This window comes from Equus caballus, chromosome 8, assembly GCF_041296265.1.
Source record: "Equus caballus isolate H_3958 breed thoroughbred chromosome 8, TB-T2T, whole genome shotgun sequence".
Lineage (NCBI taxonomy): Eukaryota > Metazoa > Chordata > Mammalia > Perissodactyla > Equidae > Equus > Equus caballus.
Window position 1 is genome coordinate 6,942,474 of NC_091691.1, and position 25,017 is coordinate 6,967,490.

The following is a 25,017-nucleotide window of genomic DNA, read 5'->3' on the forward strand; positions in this document are numbered from 1 at the left end:
AACTCAGGAAGCAGCACACCCTCTGCTCCAGGTAGAGGGGTTGGTGGGGGCCCACCTGCCCTGTTGAGGAACATGCGGAGAGATGAAGACACTGAATAACCTGGTTGTCCTCAAGGCTCTGACAGACTACAAGCTAAGCTCCATCATGGCAGCTTGCAAGCTTAGGAATTCCATGCACTTTTCAGGGCCAGGGCTGCCTGTCAGACAGGTCACACCTTGGGCAAGACTGTGTATGAAGCCAGGCCTCCAACCTATGCTTCTCATCTCTAATTATGATGGATGGCTGTCTGAGAACTTTCATCCTCAGTGTGACATTTCCAGGTGCTTCCCACAGGCCAGACTGGTGTGGCCACTCCCCAACCCATTCACCACCTCCTATGACAAAGACAAGAAGTTCAAAGCTCATAGTAATGTAAAACCATTTGTTTAATTCTAAATCATATCACTTTCACAACAGTGAAAATCAGTGACTGGTCAAGGTGTGTCACTGTACATGGTGTCATTTTCTGACTGTGGCTGGGACCTGGTCCTAACCCACAAAGGTGGCAGGCGGGGGGTGGAGGCAAAGAACATAGAAAATACACACAAAAGAAGGGAGTATTGCCTTGGCAGAGGGGCAGTGGGAAGGGGGCTCCCTGTCGGGGCTGGGCCAGCAGTCCCAAGTCAGCTCTCCTGCCCCAGCTCCTGGAGGAGGATGAGTGGGGGCCTATAAGGTTTAAAATCAAAGGGCACGTGGCCAACCTGGCTTTGCAAACAGGTTCCTGGGAGGCCTTTGCTGGTGGTGCTCTCCAGGGCTCACTCCATTTCGTAAGGAGTCCAAGGGATTCGTCTTTCTATCCACGACCCTTTAACCTTTCTTCTGGGACCATCTGACTGAAGTCCTCTACTTCACCCACCACTAGGTGGAGCCATTGCACTGAGGGAATCCCACCAATCCTCTTCAGCTGAGAAATTCCAGGGGCCACCCTCTGACTCTGGGGATCTCCAGAAGGTAATAAAAAGAGCACTCTTAAGTGGGTGCCCCCAAGGACGTTTAAAATCCAGCAGGCACACTGTAAAGCTGGTGGCTTATTCCTACCAAATGAATTCAGCAAACGAACCACCTATTAGCCAATACTTATATTTTGTCTGTTTAAACACTGAACTCTGGCATTGACAGGTACAAGGGAAATGGGTGGGGCTGTGGAGAGGGGAGGAGGGCTTCCTTCATCTTCTTCCTCAAGGTCTTGGTTCACACACTATGCAGAGCCATATCTGGAAAAGAGCACTAAGTGGGGCTTTCTACCACTTGTTGGGTACTGCTGGGAGTAAGCCAGGAGCAGTGTGGACTGGAGAAGTGACAGAGAGGCCCCCAGAGGAAGTCCACCTCCCCCCACCCTCGACGTCTCCTGTAAGAAGATGGATTTCTAGGAAGAGACCTGACTGGCAGAGTGAGAACCATTCCACCAAGTGACCTGTCTTCCTGCCTGGCACCGCACTCCTTCAATCAGATTCGGAGGAAGAAGCTTGTGAAGTTGAAAAACAAATCAAAGGCTTGGGAAGAATGAGTGCCCCTGGAAATTTCCAGGGGAAGACTTCCACAGGAAGACCATATCACATTATCATATTGAGGCTCCCCAGGTCCTGTGCCTGGCTTTTACAAATCATCAGGGGTTGCCTGTTCTGCAGTCCCAGGCTTCCCTGGTTTTAGAACACACACAAGGAGTTTTCAGGAGAATCCATCAAGCCACACCAAAATCAGGGTCACAAGCTGGTCTCCCCCTTCCCTGCCTCTTCATTGAAAACAATTTAGCTTCTGAGGAAGGTGGTCTTCAACATGCAGCTGGACTGACTTGACAAAGCCCCCAGTTTCCTTTGGGCAGGTCTGGGAGAGGATGCACCCGGAGCTTCTGCAGCCTTGCGGACAGGGCCCCTTGTTCGGTTGCTCCTCCATCAGAGCTCGGAATCCCACTGGAGTCCTGACTGCAGGTCTTTCCTCACAGGCAGCAGTCAGTCCCGGCTCGGCAGCAGTCTAGGCTGTGTGCCCTCTAGCCAAGAGGCAGATGCACATAGTTTTGGGGGGAAAGCTGATGGGAAATCTGGGAGTGAAGCCACATGTCTCCAGGGACAATCTAATCCAGGAAACCAGGAGGTCATTCAAGCCAATCTCTGGGGCCAAAGACACTGAGCACACCCTAGAGCCAAAAAAAGATCTTTGGGTCTCTGGTGAATTCCTGAAGTGGCTCCAGCTCCAGCTGCTGCCATTATGATCTTTATAGGACAGCAATTTCTTGCATTTCTGCTGAGGAGGAGGAGGAAATAGGACAGAGCAGCACTGGGACCTGGAAGGAGAACCTCTCTGTACGAGGAGCCCTAGGGATTTCAGAGGTCATTTATCAAGGGGTATTTAAAGAGATAAAAGAAAGTACTATTTGGTTCATCCCTTTGTTTTTGTAGTATTAAACTCAGGTGAAACTGTACTGCCAGTTTTGCTCTTCCTGCCTTTTCCCTGTGCAGAGTCAGGACGTGCTGAGCTGGCTGGAACAGGATTTCATGGTGTAACCCATGAGAGATGACTCAATGCCAAGGACTGAGGATAGCAGGGTGTTCCCAGCAGTGGCCACATTCTAGGGTCCTCGACAGCTGGTCTTGAGTCCGAAAGCTCTGATGGAGAAGCAAAACTCCTTGATGTATTACTGACCCCATTGATTCCAGGGGTCAGGATTAGCCAGGAAGTCAAACATCAAGAGCTTGGGGTGGTGTGTCACCAGTCCAGAGGCCCTGCCACGGATGTAGGCCAGGAGCCCAGCATTAGGCAATCAGGAGCCAGAACATGATCACCAGGGCCACAAACAGGAAGAGGCGTGACAGGAACTGCTCGTCCACATACTGGGGCGTTCCAGGGACAGCTGCAGAGACAGGAGGGAGAAGAGAGACTGTCAGAATGCTGCTGCTGTGCACACTGCCCATTTGGGCCAGAAGTGGAGAGCATCACTGTTCATCTCTTTACAACAGAATCCTGCACACTAAAAAGCTTTCCAAACCCCAAATAATATTAGGCAAAATAAAACTGGAATTACGAAAAGACATGGAATAATATAACAATGAGGATAAGGTCTCCAATTTATCCTAAGAGGGTTTGGCCTGCAGGTGCAAATAAAACAGGAAACTCTTAGAAGAAATAATAAAAGAAAAGCTACTGTTTGTTAAGCATCTTCTGTGTGCTAAGTATTTTGTACACACATTATTGTTTGGTGGGTATTATTCCTCTCACTTTGTGTAAGAAGAAACTGAAGCACAGGTAGGAGGTGACCTGCCGGAGATCACAAGGCTCAGGAGGTGGTGGCAGAGCTCTGCAGCTGCGTGCTCAGCCTCTCTGCACACCGCATCTCGAGTCACGTAGTCTCTAGATTCTGGCACTTTTGAGCCTGGAGGGGTCTCAGAGAGCCCCACACAGAATGCCTTTCTTTTCCAGAGGAGAGAACTAAGGCCCAGACAGTCAAAATGATTTGTCTCCCTCATCACACAGCCAATAGGGGCAGAAGTGGACTGAGAGGCTGGCTCTCCACTCCTCTCTGCTTTAAGAAAAGCTACTATGTAGAGCTCTCTGTCTTGACTCTGGGGGAAGGAGAGTAAGAGAATCTAGATCCAGGATGGGCAAATTGTACCAAACATTACAAGGGAAAACTGTCTGTGATTGTGGCAGGGAGATAAAATGATTCAGAGTCCAGCCTGGCTGTGGAACTCTGTTTACCGGGGGAACCCAGGGTGAGCTCTGGACCAGGCTGGAGGGAAGCAAGCTACCAGGCAAATTCCTGCTGCCTCCACAGGGCTCTATTCCCACTTCAGAGTACAGCATGCCCCTGCCCTTTGGGGTCTCCTTCCTCTGAGAAAACAACATGTGAACACACGAGAAACCTTTGCAGTAGATGAAGTAAGGAGGAGCATTCCCAAGATCTCTGGGTGCTGTACTATTCCCAGTTAGGTGCTCTGATGGACTCATGCAAGCAGGCAGTCAACAGAGACTTACCGATTGCCCACTATGTGCCAAGCACCAGGGTGGGAATGCAGGAGTAGGCTTCTATCCCTAGAGCATAAGCTCCTGGCCAGGAACCACACACTGGTCCCTTCTGTACTCCACACTGTGCCCAGTACACATGAGGCTCCAACAAGTGCAAACAGAGCTCAACTGACCTTGGCATCTCAGCAGACTCCATGGGAAGGATCTTGGCCCAGGGGTCAGATTGCGATACAGTACAGGGCACCAACCTCACCACCCTGCTCTACACTGAATGCAGCTGACACCTTCAAGCTGGCTGGACGGAGAAAGGCAGCAGCAAGTGGCACACCTAAGAAGGGTTCCCAAAGGGCTGGGGCTTGGGACCAGCCCCATGTGTGTCCTGAGGGAAGCTGGACAGAGAATGGAGAGGCCATGATTCCTGCAGGGTCGCCTTGCTCCTCGCTGCCCCCAAATGGTCAAAGTGGGCGGTATGCACAGGACTAGGCTTTTCCTCAGGTGGGTATCATTTATACTTTTTCATCTTATGGCCATGGGGTACGTCTTGGGAAACATTTGTAACTGAGCTAACTGCACACCTGTCTCAAAGGCTTGTTGTGAGGATCCCCCAAAATTGTAATGGCAAGTGCTGTGAACATGCCTAATACTTGGTAAGTGCGCGATATCATTAGCATAACTACCAGTAATCTGAAAAGAGTTCAGCATATTTTGAAAAGGCTGATTATCCAAGCAGTGACAATTATCTGCAACCTTTATACTGCCGAATTCCAAGGAGGCTTCAAGCAGGATTACCAAAGAATTAGGGTCTTACCTGGAGGAGGCCGCCCATCATTTATGTTAAATGCTGTGGCAAAAATCCCAAAGGGAAATGCCCCAATTCCAAAAGACATCTGGAAGCCACCATCCCCAAATCCAAATCCTTGAAATCCCTGCGTGGAAGAAATGCAAATAAGAACAAGAAGCAGGTTTCTCTTACGCCTATCAAACACGTCACCTTAAATGTGGCATCCACCTCTCCTGCCACCTGTTTCCAAGGGGGGACATCTTTTCCTCCCATTTAGACCCCAAAGCAAAGGCCTCAAACCAGGTGGCCACTCTGCCTTTCTAGCCTTCAAGGGGTCCCAGCGAAGGAGCTGTGAATGCCAGAAAGGACCGGCTCTGACCCAAGGTAAAACATTGCTGACGCAAGTCAGGGTTCTTAGAGCTCCAGGCTCTTTCCCAGAGTGGCACACTAGCCAGTAAAATTTTCTACATACTTTGTAACAGCAAAATTGGCAATAACTCCTACGCCCAATTACAAGGGAATATTAGAACAAGCTACACATTATCGGTAATAGCAAATAAGTGGAAATCTAATTAACCAACAATGGAGGTCATGATCAGAAACTTGATACATGCTGTCTGAGGACCATTACACACTGACCCTGCAGCAAGAGAAACTCTTGTGACCAAGTTACTAGACAAAACTGAATACTATGGTCACAAGTATATGACAATATGTAGGTATGTGGACAAGACATAGGTATAAGTATTTTCCCTTAAAATTTTAATATTGTTACAGAGAATTTTTAAAATTTAAAATACTTTAACTTTTTTCTGATTACAAAAAGATACATGCTGGGGCCAGCCCGGTGGCGCAGAGGTTAAGTGCGCACGCTCCGCTTTGGCGGCCCGGGGTTTGCTGGTTCGGATCCCGGGTGTGGACATGGCACCGCTCAGCAAGCCATGCTGTGGTAGGCGTCCCACACATAAAGTAGAGGAAGATGGGCATGGATGTTAGCTCAGGGCCAGTCTTCCTCAGCAAAAAGAGGAGGATTGGCAGCAGTGAGCTCAGGGCTAATTTTCCTCAAAAAAAAAAAAAAAAAGATACATGCTTATTATAAGAAATTCAAGGGCTGGCCCCGTGGCCAAGTGGTTAAGTCCACGCGCTCTGCTTCAGCGGCCCAGGGTTTCGCCGGTTCGGATTGTTGGCATGGACATGGCACTGCTCATCAAGCCAAACTGAGGAGGCAGCCCACTTAACACAAGCAGAGGGACCTACAACTAGAATATACAACTATGTACTGGGGGGCTTTGGGGAGAAGAAGGAGAAAAAAAGAAGATTGGCAAGATGTTAGTTCACGTGGCAATCTTCAAAAAAAAAATTCATATATTAGAAGAATAATTGACATAGAAAGTTAGAGTTCTCCTTACTCACCCTCCATTTCACTGCCCCTCCCCACCAATACCCACTGCTGGGAGTTTGGTATATCATCCTCAGCTTTTGCCCCTATACATGTTCTACACTGCATTATCTTTCACATGAGAAGATTCAGCAGGAATCCTAATGTTGTGAGTAAGGAACTCCCATTCTATAAGTGCTAATTCTGTGCTGGCACTGTGTTAAGCACAAGCTACTCTAATTGCATTTAATTCTTACATCAGCATCAGCCACATTTTACAGATGACCAAAGTGAGGCTCGGAGAGGTGAAATAACTTGACCAAGTTTGCACAGCTAGTAAGGGGTAGAGTTTAGACCTAAAACTAGGTCAATATGATCCAAAAACCCATGCTCTTATTTTGCACACCTTACCAAAAAATCTCTTCCTCTCCCACATCCCTGGGTAGATCTCTAGAACAAATGATTAAAAAATAAAGAAGAAGTAATCATTAGGCCAACTGCTCTCCACAAAGAGCTGATTGGCTGTCATTTGTGAGTGTTTTGCAAGTCATGAAAGTGGCTGCTCCCTATCCCATACTGAGCAGTCTGGCATCTAGCTCCAAACTTCTTGTTGGGTGGCACCACCTACAAAGCTTAACAGCCGGTTTAATAAGAGGGCAAACCTACAGGGAAGGAAACAACTGGTTTCCATCTCCTCGGTGCAGAAATGCCTCCTACTCAGACCCAGCATGGTTGAGTCTGAGGGCTCCTGGGACCGAAGCTGCCTTACCCAGGAAGGTGCAACTGTTTCATCAGGAAACACCACTTCACCCAGTGCAATCCTGAAGACTGACCCCACAGCATCCCTTTTAGCAACCCCTATACAAATAGCACAGGTCCTCACATTTGGTGGGTTTATGTACCTGGGGCAGAGAAGGCAAAAAGCATCACTGGCAGCTGCAGGTGCTTGTAAATGCTAGAGGTGTGGGACTGCAGTCATCAAGGCCAGGGCCTCTGACTTCCTGGGGCCTCTGATTCCTGGGTTAGGAGCTAATACTCTGTTGGGAACCAGAGCTTGGGAAGGTTAAGTGGCGCTGCCTGGTAGTCAAGAGCAGGGACTTCACACCAGCCAGATCTGGGTTTCAGCCTTGTCTGTGTGGCTCTGGACAAGTTACTTCACCTATCTGGGCCTCAGTTTCTTCTTTTGTTAAATGGGTTGATGGGAGGCTTAAATGAGATCGTGCATATAAAGCCCTTAAGATATAATTCTTTGCATATAATAATTATTCAACAAGCGTTCACTGGTATTATTATTGAGGGTAATATGGAGAAGAGACTCTCAGTTTCTATCAAGATCCCTGACTCAATAATCCCACTCCTGGGAATCCTAAGGAAATGCCAAAATTAAAGTAAGAAAATAGATACGTGTGCAAAGATGGTCACTGTAGCATTATTTACAACAGCAAAATCTGGAAGCAACTAATTATAATGCAAACCCAAATTATAATGCACCAAAATTCAATGGAATAAATAGCAGCCTTTAAAAATAATAAAGAGAATACTACAGAGCACTATGGAAAATACTGCCAAAATTAAATTTTAAAGAAACAAACAGAATGGTGATGGCTACATAAAAATACATCACACAAATGAAGAGAAGATGGAGAAATGAAAATATATTTGTTCTGGAATTCGGGTAGTGTGGGTAAATATTTTGCTTTCAAAATTTCTTTAACACATATCTATTTTTTTGTGAGGAAGACTAGCCCTGAGCTAATTTCTGGGCTAATCCTCCTCTACTTTGTATGCGAGATGCCTCCACAGCATGGCTGATGAGTGGAGTAGGTCTGCACTCAGGCCGTTGAAGTGGAGCACATAGCACTTTAACCACTTGGCCACAGGGCCGGCCCCCTAAAATTTCTTTAATATTTTAACAAGAAAAATTTTTAGAGGGCCGGCCCCATGGCCTAGTGTTGAAGTTCACGTACTCCACTTTGGCAGCCCAGGGTTTCGCTGGTTTGGATCCTGGGTGCAGACATGGCACCGCTCGTCCAGCCATGTGAAACCCTGGGCCGCCAAAGCAAGCGTGTGAACTTAGCCACTCAGCCACGGGGCCAGCCTCAAATGTGCAAATTTTTTGAGCCAGTAATTTCTACTTCTAAGAATTTAGCCTGGGGCTGGCCCCGTGGCCAAGTGGTTGGGTTCGCGTGCTCTGCTTCCATGGCCCAGGGTTTCACCGGTTCAGATCCTGGGCACAAATATGGCACTGCTCATCAAGCTGCGCTGAGGCAGCATCCCACATGCCACAACTAGAAGGATCCACAACTAAAAATGTACAACTATGTACTGGGAGGCTTTGGGGAGAAAAAGGAAAAATCGGCTGGCCCAGTGGTGCAGTGCTTAAGTGCGCACATTCTGCTTCGGCAGCCCGGGGCTCGCCAGTTTGGATTCCAGGTGCGGACATGGCACTGCTTGGCACGCCATGCTGTGGTAGGAGTCCCACATATAAAGTAGAGGAAGATGAGCATGGATGTTAGCTCAGGGCCAGTCTTCCTTAGCGAAAAGAGGAGGATTGGCAGCAGTTCGCTCAGGGCTAATCTTCCTCAAAAAAACAAAAAAAGGAAAAATAAAATCTTTAAAAAAAAAAAAAGAATTTATCCTCATAATTGTGAACCTGCTCAAAATTTATCTGTAAATTCATCAGATTATTTTCAAAAGAGAAAATGAAGCAGCTAAATGTCCAACAAAGGATTAATTATGTTAAGTCTGTGCATCTGAACACTAAACAGCCATTAAATAAAATATTACTGACATGTAAAATCTCCAGATCTCTCTCTCCCTCTGACAATGTAAACTCCGTAGGGCAGGGATCTTTGCTATGTGCACTGATATATCACCAGTGCCTAGCATGATGACCAACACACATAAGGCACTTACCATAGAATGAATAAAGTTTCAAAAGAGGGTTACAAAACAGGAGCCAAATATTGTAAAAAAATATATATATACATATGTATGCACATAAGTATACAAGCACATATATCTATAAAATACACAGATAAATAGATGTATAAAATTTGCATGCGTATATAGGTAATTACAGAAAAATAGAAAAGAAAACAGACCAAAATGTTTCCAGTGGTTATCTCTGGATGGTGTGATTCTAAGTGCTTCCCTGCCCCCCTTTTCCTTTCTGTCTCTTACAAATTTTCCTTTACTTTTACAATCAAGGAGAAAAAGGCCAAGAGAGAAACTTCTAAAGTCATGGGTTTATTTCTAGAGACTTTTCCTGGAATTCTCCTCACCCCTCTGTTCTCCGGCTCTGGCCTCTGTCCTTGAGGACGGGGAGGGGTCTTCTCTCTGAAACAGAAACAGTGTAAAATAAGTCTATTACAAAATGCTTTCCGCTGCTCCCTGAGTGGACTGAGAGCTCTTCATCAACAGGGGCAGGGTCACAGCGCCCTTTCCTTCCAGCACATGAACTTACGTCAAATTAAACCAAACACTAACTCTGTTCTACCTGCAATCGTTTTTCCCTACTGTATAGAAAACCAGGGAGACACTCAGGCTGTTACAAGATGTTCCTCATATTGCACTCAGCCTACTCCTCTCAGAGCCTGACCCAGACTGGTTACGAATGCCAGCCAGATATCTTCGCTGGACCTATGTGACGTATGATGTCAAAAATCCCAAATCCAAACTGAAACAGAGATGGTCTGCCAGCAGAGCGGGCTGAGATTCAGGGTCTCTCTGATCTGCCCCTATTAACTGCAGTTTTACCTCCCACTACTCTTGGGCAAGTACTCTACACTATTCTTTTTGCCTCTGGGTTCTAGCCCCTTCTATCACTCCTCCCTCAAATATTGGACTGAGGGCTTGTTACCTATCAGGCACTAGGCAGGATGCTACCAATACTAAGACTGATGACCGACTCTACTCTTGAAGTGTCCATGGTTTAAAGGGGGCCACAACCAATCACAACACAGTGTGGAAAGGGACTTCTTTAATAGAGGTATCAACTAAATGGGGTAGAAGCAGGGGTGAGAGCAACTAATGTGAGGAAGAAGGGCTACTTCATGGAGGAGGTAGCTTTAGGGCTGCTCATTAAAGATGGGCAGACGTTAGAGGAGGAGGAGGGGGCTGAGCAGGATTGGGGAGGGCAGAAGAGGCAGAGGGAAAACTAACACAACCATGAATGTGAAAGGGTAAGCCCAATATGTCTGGGTACAGGATATGCTGCGGTGGAGAGGGAGAAAGTAAGAGATGCTGCCAGGGAGGTCGTGTGTGTGTGTGTGTACGCGCGCACGTATGTGTGTGCACATGTGCACGCCAGACCATGAACGGCTCTCAGTACTTGTGTTTGTAGAATGCTGGACCCAACCACACCTCCATTTCCTGTATCTCAAACTTCACAAAGCCTCCTAGGCCCACTGTCCCCTCCTCCCCTTGTACTTTATACTTCACTGTTCTAACAACTCTGCTCCTTGCAGACTCTCCTGCTGGATATCCTGCTTCCCAGGCTGCTCCTTCACATCACTTTGCACACTTGGAATTGTGAGGATGTGTGCACTGCCTGGCACATTGCTTGCCTGTTGGCAGACGCTCAGTGGATATCTGTATTACAGTCTAGCAAGTGGCAACTTGGCTCCCCTCTCCTCCTGGCTGACTCCCATCTGGATCCCAACTGCCTGCCTCAAAATTGAGGGTCTGTAAGCACTAAGTAAAGGGTGGGGTGAGGGGGTCCTGAATGGAAATGACTTCACGTCCAAGGGGAGAAGTGGGCGTGAGAGATGCCTCAAGGCCTCACCTGGGGTCCTGCTGCCCGGTGCTGCCCCTGCCATAGAGCGGGATGACCTTGTCTCGGCTGATGCCAGCTTTGCAAACTGGACACACTTGTCTGTTAGGTCTGGTCTCCAACCACTGCAAGCAGGAGAGAAAAAGACATGAATGGCACAAGCCTACCACAGAGCACTCAGTCAGTCAAGCCACCAGACCCACGTGGACCAGAGGCCTCAAACTGGAAGTACCAGCACCAGCTGAGAACACCTCAAGGAACCCAACTAATTCCTGCTCCTGGCACTCAATAAATATTTACTAGTGGTTAAATCAAAACTGCCTTTAAGTACCATCATAATTAAACATGCTTCTTCAGGCTTCGTCTCTCTAGGGGCTCCCAGCAATAAAGCAGGAAGGCACTTTAATCCTGGAGCTGTGTCCACCAGCTCTGACAGACCCAGCTCAGTTCAGGCCGCAAGTGCAGGTAGAGGAACTCTAAATCCCCACTTTCCCCGACAGATCAACTATATTACCACGGCAGTCGGGTTTTTCTTTCTGTGATTTCTCATTTTGACAGCACTTCCTCAACAACTCTGTATCCCAGACCTCAGGATCTGGGCATAAACTGACCACTTTCTGGTGATTTACTATGTGCTAAATGATAGCTTTTGCTCATTATCTAAATTTGCTTAGTGTTTCTAACGTACTTTCATTGATTTTGCATTCAATTATTTCAATATTAAAAACACCAAAATTCTGTTTGGGGTTTCCCAGGCTCTTACACTGGTTATTTTAAAAACATTTTGTTTAACTTTCTTAAAAACAAAATAAAAATGATAAAAACATGTTACCTATAGTGTCTTTGTAGACATTAAATAATAGTTTCTCAACATTTATCTTAAAACATAAATTGCATCTTTAGACCCAATGATATAAAGTTTATTACATAAATGTGAATCTAGGACTTCAGGGCCGAGGAGAAGGCAGCATTTAATGATTTTATATCCTATTTCTTTTATCTTACTGTCAAAGGCTCCAAAACTTGTATGTTATGTGTGCTTTATAAACTTTCAGCAGACATGTTCCACCAAGTTCCACTGGGGTCAGAATGCATAGCCCTGAACATAGCGGGAACCCCTCTCGTCTCCCCCGCTTCTCTCTCCCATCCAGATTCTGAGGCTCTCGCGGTGTGGAACTTCTGTCCTCCCTCTCCATTCCTAAGCCACCTCCTAGTGTCGGGCTCTACTGCCAACAGTCCATGGAGACAGTCAGCTTGCAGCGATTATTCACAGTCGGTTGTGAAAGCCAGGCCCTGCTCTGTCACACCAAGCAGGCGCCTGGGTCTTCGTGAATATCTGCTAAGTGGTTTTCATAATAATCTAAAGCTGGGAAAACAGACTTCTTTCCTCTCACAAAAGCTCTCTCGAGAAAAAAATTTCCCTTTCTTAACATTTTTAAGACCGTTAAAGGTAAGGGGGATTGGTGATATGACAGGAGGTACTATTTTAGTACCTTTTAAAAAAAAATTTTTTTTGAGGACGATTAGCCCTGAGCTAACCTCTGCCACCAATCCTCCTCTTTTTGCTGAAGAAGACTGGCCCCAAGCCAACATTCATGCCCATCTTCCTCTACTATATGTGGGACGCCTGCCACAGCATGGCTTGACAAGCGGTGCCAGGTCTTCACCCGGGATCCAAACCAGCGAACCCCAGGCCGCCGAAGCGGAATGTGCATACTTAACCACTGTGCCACTGGGCCGGCCCAGGAGGTACTATTTTATAGAGGGACAATCTCAAAAATAAATACCTAATATATTATCAAATCCAATGCAATTTACATGAGGAAGTGAGACTCAGAGAGGTAGTGGCCTGCTAAGGCCACAAAGCCATCAGTAGCAGAGTCAGGACCATCCTGGGTACCACACCGACCCCTTGTTTCATTAAGTGCCTGTCAGTGGGCAGATGTATAAAGAGGGTTGAGGGGAAAGCAAGCAAATGAGCCCACAAGCAGGGGAGATTGCAGCTTCTGACAGCAGTCTCCTGAGAGCAGTGGTGTCTTGTGCAACCAAAGCTGATGAAAGACAAAGTAAAATGAAATGCATCTTACCTGATGTAAACACGGCCAACTGCCAATGTCCCCAGGGCAACCAATCATCAAAGAGGAAAAGAAAGGGAGAAAGATGCTTTTATTAGCAGAAACATCAATGGGTCAGAGCGGGAGTAGAAAATGGGAAAATAGAATCAAACTGTGGAGCAACACAACCCCACTGAGGGTCTGAGGAGATCTCTGGCGTCAGAAATTAGAAAAGACTGGGCTAAAATCACAGGAAAAATGAGGCAATGGAGACAAAACCCTAGTCTCCATCCCTGGGATCCCAGTGCTTGTGAAGACCCCAGGTTCCAGACCACCCCAGACCCAACTTCTCTACAAGTCAGCCTTTGAGGGGTTATGGCATATGAAGGAATCCAATAAAAGCTAAGGACCCCCTGTGCAGAAAAATTCATGGGGGCATTCCTATGCACAGATGCACACATGTGCACACACACATACGTGTACTATTTTAGACTCAATTTCAGTGGGTTCACAGCCTCTTCATACTCAGATCCAGTTTAACAAAATCCTCAGGCTGTCCTCTGCCTTGATAGCTCTGCTGGCAGAAAGTAGGTTAAAAGTTCAAGTCTACTGTGAAAACATCTTTAAGTAATGGAAAGGATGGGGAAGCTGCTTGGCAGAAAGGACTACCTTTGGCTTAGTAAGCGACACTACAGAGGTTGCTGCCCACTCTCTCATTTTTCAAATGAGGAAACCAACCTCAGAAACGTGAAAGGACTTGCTTGCGGCACCAGGACTAAACAATAAGTCTCTTGACGTCCAGTTTATTGTCCCTTCTATCACCCAGCACTGGGTGCAAATAATGACATTTACAGAATTGAAGGAAAAGTTACTCTAACTCCAGATTTTTTGACTTTTCTTTCTCTCTCAATTCATTCATTCAACTAACAAACGTCTACTGCACACCTACTACATGCCAGGACAGGAGAAAATGTGGACATGGTTTCTGTCCCTCACATAACTTGTCTCCTCTAGTTGAGTAAAATTTGGACTCAGAGAATAATTCCTTTCTCAATTCCTGAACCACAGTTTAGCCTCACAACCCAGGTACACAACCTCCTCGGACATAACAGACACCTGACATCTGATTCCAACATTAACCTTGAAATGCCATTCCAAACTGAGTGAAGGGCACCCCAAATCATGGCAGATGGCCACTGGCCATTTCCCACAGAGGCTGTGGGGGAGAAGTGGAAGTGACTTTCCCTCAGGGGAAAGTTCAGAATTATAACAAAGATGGTGATTACTCCCATTTATTAAGCAACTACTCTGTGCTAGGCTGTGGCTGAACAGCTTTTCATTTGTTAATGTCACTGGATGGTCACAGTAACCTACAAGAGAGTGCCACTATCTCCATTTTACAGATGAGGAAACTGAGGTACAGAGAGGCTAGTAGATTTGCCTAGGGAAAAACTACTCTAGTTGGAAGCATCTGTTAGAGTCTGTGTTCTTTCCAACGGTACCCTGACTTAATTCTTAATTTTGTCACTCATTTCAAGTCCTGGTTTTCTGATACCTGAATCACAAAATTGGAGTATCTCCAATTTCTAGGAGAGGGCTGATGACAACAGTTTCTGCATAAAACTTAATGATTAGGGCAAGAACCTCCAAAACAAACATTTCCGCCCCATTCTATTCATTCACCAACAAATTTCTCTTTTTCAATGGTGCCAACTTAAACTCCCTTAAATATTGCTTAAATGACCCTTTCTTCACACCACTTCCCTGCTCAAAAATATTTAATAACTTAATGTCCTACTCAGTCAGATCTGGGTTTGATAACTTGGCCCAACCCTCCCTTAACCATTCTTGTTTCCTAACACTCCCCAGACCAGAGTGCCCATCCAAGGTGCTATTCCAGGTCAACAGTAGCCTCAGGGTCTCAGACAAACCCAACAGTGCATATGCCTGTCCCTAGAAATTGCCTGCCTTGGGATGGCACACACTCTGCCTTTCCTGGCATTCTGACCCCTCTAGTTACCCTAACTCACCCCTTAGGTCCAGCTCACTACCAAGAGAAAAAAAATAAAATCTCAACCTTCACTCAGATCCTCAGAGCCAGGAGGAGCTTCTGTAGCTGAGGCTGGAACAGACACTGACTCTGCCACTTTACTTTGATATACATAAAATATAGTAACAATTAATAGGATCATAGTTAACACACAATATTTACTATATGCTAAGTGCTCTTCTAAGCCTTTTACATATTTCAAGTCATTTTATGCCCACAAACAAGCCTATAAAATGTGGCAGACTGTGTGTAAGGGAAGTGGCAGAGTCAGGATTCAGAGCGGAGAAGTCTGGCTCCACAGTCCTTGCTCATAACCACTCTGCTATACTGCCTGTTGGCTCAGCACGCAGGTGGTGTGTAGTAAGTGCTCACTAAATGGTGCGTGCTATTACTTTAGAGATGCGGAGATGGAGCCCAGGTGGGGACAGGATTTGCCTGAGGTCACTCAGCTCATCAGCAGCAGAGCTGGGATGAGAACCCAAGTCTCCTGCCTTGGACCTGAGTGTATCAGGACCCAAAGTGGGTGGGAAACCTTCTGCTCCAAAGCTGTCCAGGGCCATGAACTTTCTAAACTTGGCAGTGTGTCCTCTGGGGCAGTGGCAGGGGTACTGACCAGAAGAGGTGGCCGCACAGGCTGATGACGGCGTCCTTGGCTGTGTCCAGGCAGATGTTGCACTCGAAGGTGCTGTCCTGCCCTCCGCTCTCACCAGTGCCATTGCTGCTGCCGCTGGGGCCCCCTGCACTGGAGTTCTCAGGGGACGCAGAGGCCGAGGGCCCCTTGCTCGCCATCCTTGGCTGTCAGCAAACTCTTGAGTAAAGATTCTCCCCAGGAAAATCCTGAAAGGCAGAGAGCCCTTGATTGCCCGTTTCTGCAGCACACTCCCTCCAGCCTCCATGTCAATACGCCCACCTTCTCTCAGCTCCAGAAGTTCAGATTATGACTGCACCCCTGAGTAGACTCCCCAGAGGCTGCAGAGGCTGATAGTTGTGGGCCACTGCCTGGAGAGCAATGACTCAGAAACTTCCCACGAACACGGCCCAAACGTACCACAAAAACACACAAACTGCGCAAATACCGAACAGCCTCCAGATGGCTCTCCATAGGAACTGGGAGCCTGTCTCACTGTCTTTACATTCTCCCAGGGTATCCACGCCAGGTGATAAATATACGCTCAACCGAACTGAACGTTCACAGGCTGTCTAACTCTGGACAGCCTCTACGTTGGCAGGTGAATCTGCTCAGGCCAGAAGGCTGTGACTGGTATATGCCAGAATATAAAGAAAATCCTGTAACTGTGAAAGGTTAAGAAGCTAAGAAGGACCAGAAAGATCATCTGGTGCAATGTCTTCCGTGCTACAATCTTCTGCATTCCTCCTTCTGCCAGGTTAGAATACCACCCACTTTATTTTGTCTAAATCTATCAACTTTTTAGTGTCAATACATTTAAAGAGGAGGCTTATGTCACTGCTGAAAGTGGAAAACCAGCATTACTTACCATAAGCGAAAGATACATATAAACGTAATGAAGGAAAATCTTTTACCCTTATACCACCTGAAACCATCTGGCACACATACCATGCTCTGCACAAAAGTGACCCGGTCTAATCTCTTTAGGAAACTGCGGACCAAGACATCTCAGTCAGCTGATTGATGTATAGCTGAGACTGGGACTCACGACACCTGGTTTGTATTCAAACCACGGTACCACCACAGTCCAAGCTGGCCACCAAATGCTGGAAGAAATGGACCATTATTTGTTACCACCTCCAAATCAAAGAACTTGCCAGGAATTGAACAAGGAGGACAAGACCAACACCAAAGGATACTCAGAAATTCTGGGTGCAGATTAAGAACCTGTCAAGATCCTGATCTGGCCACCCTGATCATCTCAGAAATCCCAAGGGGGCCAACCCCATGGCCGAGTAGTTAAGTTTGCGCGCTCCACTTCGGCGGCCCAGGGTTTTAGCGGTTTGGATCCTGGGCGTGGACATGGCACTACTCATCAGGCCATGTTGAGGCGGCATCCCACATGCCACAACTAGAAGGACCCACAACTAAAATATACAACTATGTACTGGGGGAATTTGAGTGGAAAAAGAAAAACAAAAAACAAAAAACAAAAAAAACATTGGCAACCGTTGTTAGCTCAGTCTTAAAAAGAAAGAAAGAAAGAAAGAAATTCCAAGTAGGAAATGCTGGCTGGTACCAGAGTGAGAGAACTGGAGGGCTGGATGCTGGCCTTAGTTGAGCCTCCAGCTTGCTAGGTAGTTTTGGGAACCTCCGTTCTCCTCTGTGGGTCAGTTTTCTCATCTGTAAACTGAGGCACTGGACTACATGGTCTCCTAGGTGCCACCTTCTAGCTCTGAGACTGTGCTACTCCAGTCTCTATGCATCTGGTGAGACTGTGCATCTCACTCATCCTCTCCAAAGTAGGCGCCCCGCCACAAGTCTGGAACTCACCGTGGGAGCACCAGACGACCACTCTGATTTCAGCTTCCAAAGTACAAGGAGTTAAGGACCAAAAAGCCGCATTCCCCTCAGACCAAGAAGCCTTCCTACACACCACGAACTCAGAAGTCTGGACTCGTGAGCATCCCTCACCATGACAGCAGCTTAGTGACTTGAGCAGGGAGAGAAGGCCAGCTGACTGCCAATTTTTCACTCAGTTACATCATTTTACATAATGTCCCAGAAGGGCAGCTGGCTGCCAACAGCATCAGTGCCTTGCTGGCCTTGGCTCTAAGACCTTCCCCGCAACCGAGTGCTTCCTTCTTTCCATACACATTTGCTCTGTTCTTCGTAGGATGGAGCCTGCTTATAAGGGCCACATTACGGCCTTCCTTTGTTGTTCCTGCTCAAGTACTTGATACGTGTGTTTCTTTAAAAAAAAAAAAAAATCTTTTAAAATCAAGGACTATGTGTACAGATGTGGAAAGACAACCATAAAGTCAGGTTCACTGATCAAACTTAATGAGAGTCTCCTTATGTGATGCAACAGGAAATATACTGCAACAATGAAGGACTCTCACCTTAAAACATAGACTTTAATCCAGTCTCTAAAATAAATTACTAGTTTACAGAAAATATGGGGCATAAATGCAGGTGTTAACTCCAGGAAGATGCAACCAGCTAATCCAGAACGAGGTTACTTCCTGCAGAACACATAACCCAAGTTCTCCAAACAAATGAACAGCACAGGTGAGGGGTGGAGCTACAGATTGAGACGAGACAAACTAACCACCGGTAGGGTGGGGATCTCACCAGAACCAGATTCAAACAAATCAACTGGAAAAAGACATTTGTGAGATGACGGACAAAAATCAGAGTTAGCCTGGACATTAGTTGCTATTAAGAAATTCTTAATTTTGTTGAGTATAATAATCGTATTGTGTAATATTTCTTAAAAATTCTCATCTGATAGAAACACATATTTAAGTATTTATGAAGGAATGATAAGATGTTTGGGATTTGCTTCACAATACTCCAGGGGAAAAGTGAAAGTGGAGAGAAAAGATGAAATAAGAACTGTAAAGTTGACAGTTGTTGGAGCTGGATGATGAATAGGGGTTCATTGTATTAGTTTATTTTTGTGTGTGCTCATAAATTTCCATAATAAAAGGTATGTTTTAAAAAGTTCAGGTTGCAGAACAGTAGGTGGGAACTTATTTGGGTAAAAACAAAGTATATAAATGAATATATATCTACACATACACAAAGAAAGTGTCTAGACAGCACACACTAAACTATCAACAGTTATTTCTGGGACTATGAGGGCTGGGGAACTTTGAATTTCATATTCTTATCCTGTTTTAATGTTTTAGGACAAGCAAGTACTACTTTTTACAGTAACTTTTTTTTTTTTTTTGCAGGGAAAGATTTGCCCTGAGCTAACTTCTGTTGCTAATCTTCCTCTTTTTTTTTTTTTCCTCCTTCCCAAAGCCCCAGTACATGGTTGCATATCCTAGTTGTGAGTTGTTCCAGTTCTTCTGTGTGTGCCGCCCCCACAGCATGGCAACCGACAAACAGGCAGTGTGGTTCAGTGACCGGGAAGTGAACCTGGGCCGCCGAAGAGGTGAGAATCGAACTTTAACCATGAGGCTATCAGGTCTGGCTCTAAAATAACATTTTAAAAAACTGTAAAATATATGTATAATATTATATTTGTTGCAATAATGAATATAAATATTAGAAAACGTCTTTAAAAAATGTTGAAGAACATACCAAACTGTTAATAGTGATTATCTCTGTACTGGTAGGGCTCAGAGGTAGTGACTTATACTTTCTAACTCCTCCCCATTCACAAAACTGACATTTTTACATGTATTAATTTTGAAATCAGACAAAAGAGTAACTACTTTTTAAAAAAATTTCCCCAATGTTCCAGTTTTCCCTAATCGTGAAAAGCTCTGAGTTCAAGTCCTGGATCCACCACTGACTAGCCATGTGGCTCTGGGTAGATCCCTCGATGCTTCCATCTCTCTTCTCACCTAAAAAGTGAGAGTATCATGCCTCCTACAAGACTGCTAAGGTGGCCCTATGAGAGAACACAGTGACCTGCAGGGCCTGCCAAGGTAGCAGGGGGCTGGGGAGACTCATATACATGCTGCTTACCCTAGTCCACTGCCCTCTCGACTCCCTGGACCCAACAAGGCTATGCATGGTGCACACTCCTACACAAAGGCCTAAGGGGACAGTGAGGCTCAAGGTAGGTGTCGGGATGGAAATGGTCAGGGGACAGTAACAGGTCAGCTCAGAGTGTGCAGGGAGTAGCAGCCTTGCAGCAGGCCAGGCATTGCAACAGGCCTGCACATCCCAACTCTAGGCAGACCACATCACTCTCATTCTAATTCTTAGCAGAGTGACCATGTGGTCCCTACCTGGGTTCTACAGCCTCATCCTGGTAGGCACTCAAATACTTGCTGAGTGAGTAGGTACAGGCATGCATGACTGGTTTTGGACAACTCCCAGGCGGGCTGCTCACAAACCTTCCTTTCCAATATATCCCCAGTCACATACCCATCCCTGGAGCCTCTCCTCCTCACCTCCTCCCTACCCTCATAAACACCAGGCCAGCATGGCAGATGTGAGCAGCCCTCCCTGGGGCCTGTCCACGGAGCATGTGTAGAACAAAGAAGTGGTCACAGCATCACAGGCCCAGCTGGAGCAGGACAGTGATTCAGAGGACAGAGGGCCCTGGTTGGCTCAGGAACTAGACAGAATAAAAGGTCCTGAGCATGACTGAGTTGCCATCCTACTAAAATTTTCACCTAGTCCTTGTAGGGCCTGTGGACTTGGTCCTGACCACAGAGCAACCTTGTGTGGCTGGTTCTCTGCCCCTGTTCCTACCCTGACAATTCTTTACTCCTGATCTGAATCCACTTTCTGGTTTTCAAAGCACATTTACATGTATTACCACTTTCGACCTTCACTCCATTTTACAAATGAGGACATCAGGCCAGGGAAGTTAGAGGACTTGCCCAAGGCCAGGCATCATATAGTGCCAAATTCAGACTTCCCAACACAACATCAGCAATCTTTTCGCTCTTACATTTTACCCCTTTAACATGCAGCTTTACAAAGTTAAATACTTGGTCTTTGTTTTCACTCAAATTTATCGTGCAATGCTGTAACTTTTGTGTTCTCTGAAGTGAGTGTAAAGTAAACTCACCACTCATCCATTTATGCATTCAATCAAGAGATCTCCAGTACCAAACTACATTGGAGGCATGGGGCTATCAAACTGGGGACGGGGTTCACAAAGAAGAGCAAGGCCAAGTTGACGCTCTGGAGTCTAGAACAGGAGCTAAGGAAGTCACATGGATAATTCTAAGAATTCTTTAAAAAAAATTTTTTTTTAAAAGATTGGCACCTGAGCTAACATCTGTTGCCAATCATCTTTTTTTTTCTTCTTCTCCCCAAAGCCCCCCAGTACGTAGTTGTATATTCTAGTCGTGAGTGCCTCTGGTTGTGCTATGTGGGTGCTAGGTCCATGCCCAGGATCCGTACCAGCGAAACCCTGGGCCGCCGAACTGGAGCACGTGGACTTAACCATTCAGCCACGGGGCCAGCCCCTATAAGAATTCTTACCAAGGGGCTCCATCAAACTTGTCTGTTTTTCCTAAACAAGGCACTCTCCCCGAGATCTGGTTCTTAGACCCCTTCAGTAACTTAAATAGGATCTGGATAGTGCCCAAGAATATATACATGTACACATATATATATACACATTAATAATATATAATAATATATCATATACATTAATATATTAATAATATATAATATCTATAAATAAATAAATATATATATGTATTTTTTTTGCTGAGGAAGATTCACCCTGAGCTAACATGTGTGCCAATCTTCCTCTATTTTATATGTGGGCCACCACCTCAGCATAGCCACTAACGAGTAGTTTAGGTCCATGCCCAGGAAGCAAACCTGGGCTGCTGGAGTGGAGTATGCTGAACTTAACCACTCGGCCACAGGGCCAGCCCCTCTATATTTTTAAATATGTGTCCCGACCTTCCAATCCAGATGACCATCTGATGAAGAGTTTTGGAAACCCAGGTCTTGAACAGGGAAGAACTCTACCAAAAGCACAAAGCAACACAGCACAGCACAGAGTTTGGGAGGGACAGTAACCTCAGGGCCTGTCCTTCAGAACACACAACCCCCAGCTACAGTCCACAGGGATTACAAAGAGGTCAGATAAACTTGGGGGGCGGGGGACAAGTGTGCTGAGATCTCAGATCAGCTAGCACCTTGCCTATCCAGGAGAGAGCCGGCCATTTAAGAAACAAGTTCAAACCTAGTTTTGAAAAACATTCCTAAATTTGAGATGTCCAGGGTAACACATGGTGCTGGGACTAAGGCAGAGGTGCAATACTTATCCCCGGAGGAGTGCATAGCCTGGAAGCTGAAGTCGACTGACCCAGCATCCTCACTCCTATTACCTTCCCAGAGCTGGCCAGGACCACCTCACAGGAGCTGAGCAAGGAAAAGAACACAAGAGTTGCATATCCCTGTAGGAACTACCAGGGAACTCAACCTCATGAAGAAATCTCTTTGTAGCATTCTTGTGATCAGTTCTCAGGTTCTAGACAATTGCAGATATTCATAACTTGCCTTCTCTGCTCCTTTAAGAATTCCTGAACCAGGATGTACACAGACATCTAGAAACCTTAATCCTAGTTATGAATATTAGAAATCTGCGTGATAAATAACTAGCATGATCAGAGAGGGGATCCAGCAGAGGTCTTGCTCCTGGTGGGCACACACTTGTTCACAGGGAAGCTTTCTGCCAGGAACTGCAGTGTGCCTGAGCCTGTCTGCGCTGCTCATTAGGCTGCTGCTGGATCACATGGAGGCAGAAACAGGATCCAGACCCTAAGAACATCTACATCACATTCACAGAAGGTTGGCGTGGGAGGAAATCTGAGTAGGTTGATTGGAACACACAGAAAGCAGGCTCTAAAATTTTGGAGACTAAATGGAATTTGGGTCTCTAGGCTAGCTCACAGAGGCCTGGCCCTCAAATTCAGGACTAAGGGCATGAATGGCCTTTCAGGTCCAGAAGGACAGAGGAGGCTAGAAGACTGGCCTCTTTTCCTCGGGGTTGCACTGGTCCTTTATTCTGGTACCCTCTAATCCACCCTCTGTTGAACCAACTCCTCTCTTACCTTCAAAGATTTATTAAAGATCCTGTTTGCCATGCATTCAGGATACAGAGATTAAGGATTTCAGTCTAAAGTGACACACAGACAAGTAAACCAACAAGGCAGCCCAGTGTGCTGGGTGCTGAGAGAGGTGTGTACAGAGTGTGTGAGGGCAGGGAATGCTGGGGAGGACACAGACGCAGCACACGGGACAAGTGGACAATTCAATGTGCCAAGTTCAGTGTGGCTGGAGCCCAGGGCACATATGAGAATGATAGGGCAGCAAGGGCTGGGACTGAGGCAGGAAGAACGGCCTTAGAGTCCTTGCGCCCGTCATACTTGAATTGGGATTCTAGGGTCAGCTGTTTCTACTTTCTCATATTTTCTTCCACTATTTCTGAATCAAAAGGGCTTTTTATTTTGTTTTAAGCTTCAATGCTTTTTCTAAAAGTTTATCAGGTTTCCTAAGAAAGGGTGAAGTAGGACTTGGGCACACCTAGCACAAGCTCTTAAGGACCATCCAAGAGGCTGCCTTTTGTCAGCCCTTACATCACTGTCTTAAAATGTCCCTTAACTTTTTATGGACTTTTGTCCTTAAAAACTAGCATGGCACAGAGGAATTTGATAGCTTTGGGTTCAAACCTCAGCTCTGCCACTCACTCTTTCAGACATTCTTCCCTCTCTAAACCTTTGTCTTACTCATATGTAAAAAAGGAGCTATTACCTTCCTCACAGGACAGCTGTAAGGAGTAAAGAGATAAAACAGTAAGGGACTAGCACAGTGCCTGGCACACAGTTAAGTGCTCAAGAAATGTTCCTCTCTCCACCGTAAGGTCTCTCACGGAGTACACTGAAGGTGTACTGCTTCATTATATTCCCCACAGAGCTACGCAATCAGCAGGTACTCGGTTCATTTGCTGAACGAATGAATCACAACTTCACTCTCTGAATAAGCAACATTCCTTGAAGGGATGGTAGGTGAGGCATCAGAACCGTCTATAAGGAAATCTAGAATGGGACACAGTTTGATTCAGGCAAAATTAGATTTTCCCATAAAGCGTTAAAATCACGAGGCACTTGTTATATTTATCATCACTATGAATAACATCAGCTAACACTCTGCCCAGCCCTTTACAATGAATTATATTATTTAATCTTTACAGCCTGCCTTTGAAGTAAACACTATTATATCATTGGTAGCATCTCCTGGGATGTTAGATTAAAGCTCAGAGTGGTTAGGTCACTTCTCATGGTCACAGAGCCAGTCAAAGGCAAAGCTTCCCAACTCCCAAGTCAATGTGCTTAACAGACAGTACCTCAGTGATCTCTTGGTGTCTGTCTCCTCAAGACCACACTCAGCTTCCAGGTGCCTTACTCAGCCCAGGGCCAGGCACCTCAAGAACACCTCACAAATGTGTGTGGGTTGATGGATCTGATGCCCAGGAGTACTTAGAACTGGACAACTCAATATGAATCAACTAGGCCAACTCAAGTTGTGGAAAATCAATATCCTAAAAGAATAAGACATTCTTCAGTGATGTTTTCAGAACTGGAATGTTACATAATGGTTTTAGAGTAATTTTTTTTTAAATAAGTATTACCCAACACTATTAAACAAGAAAAAAAGATCAGGGATATGCCACCAGAAAAAGGTTTGGATTTTCTCAAATTGTACCCACCTCTATTGGGGATAATGACACACACACAGAGGATTAATTATTCATTGAACTGTCTATTACTCACTCTAGTTAGACACCTCCTAGAGCTGCACGCACAGTGTCTGTCACACAGTAAATGTTCGATAAAAGTATGTGAACAAATGATGGGGACGTGCAAATTTCAATTCAAACCAACATAACTGAGTATTATGTTAAGGAAAAGATCTTCAGACTGGTCAGCTCCCAGTTAAGGGCTGCGGATTTCTAGTACAATATAGTGAAAGGAGCCAGAGGACCTAGTCTGATGCTCATCTTTGCCACTCACCAAGCCAGGGTCCTCACTTGCAAATGGGGGAATTGTGTCTGCCCTTCCTTTGTTATCAGAAAAGTTTTCAAAATGAGAGTTTTGGTTTTGTTGTCACATAGGCAGTTAATCCTAATTAATTCAGATTCTACAAAATCTCATCAATTCAGATTTTACCTGAGATTGAGCTAAAGACCTATAAAATACTCTGAAGGTACAGTATAAAAAGAAAATGAATAAGGTTGACAAGATTTAATTAAGAAAGAAAATTTCTAAGCGTTTAATAACATCCAGTATATACTTGACAAAACAATGATTTCACTTGTCATTTCAATAGGAGGTCCCCAGGAGGACCATCAGGAAAG

The 25,017-nt window shown here is 45.7% G+C and overlaps 1 protein-coding gene across 2 annotated transcripts in view; it reads right to left on the reverse strand.

Annotated features, from left to right (window-relative positions):
* Nucleotides 1-408: 408 nt before the first annotated feature.
* Nucleotides 409-25,017, reverse strand: part of RNF185 (ring finger protein 185) — a 30,140-nt gene continuing 5,531 nt past the window's right edge. For both annotated transcript variants that reach the window (XM_001497319.7, XM_005612424.4), the window contains exons 2-7: nucleotides 15,651-15,874; nucleotides 13,021-13,039; nucleotides 10,946-11,058; nucleotides 9,444-9,498; nucleotides 4,809-4,926; nucleotides 409-2,888 (exon numbers count right to left, since the gene is read on the reverse strand). In XM_001497319.7, the coding sequence (XP_001497369.1) occupies nucleotides 2,791-2,888; nucleotides 4,809-4,926; nucleotides 9,444-9,498; nucleotides 10,946-11,058; nucleotides 13,021-13,039; nucleotides 15,651-15,826 (579 nt within the window). In that variant the 5' untranslated portion in view covers nucleotides 15,827-15,874 and the 3' untranslated portion in view covers nucleotides 409-2,790. The remainder of the gene's footprint in view (nucleotides 2,889-4,808; nucleotides 4,927-9,443; nucleotides 9,499-10,945; nucleotides 11,059-13,020; nucleotides 13,040-15,650; nucleotides 15,875-25,017) is intronic.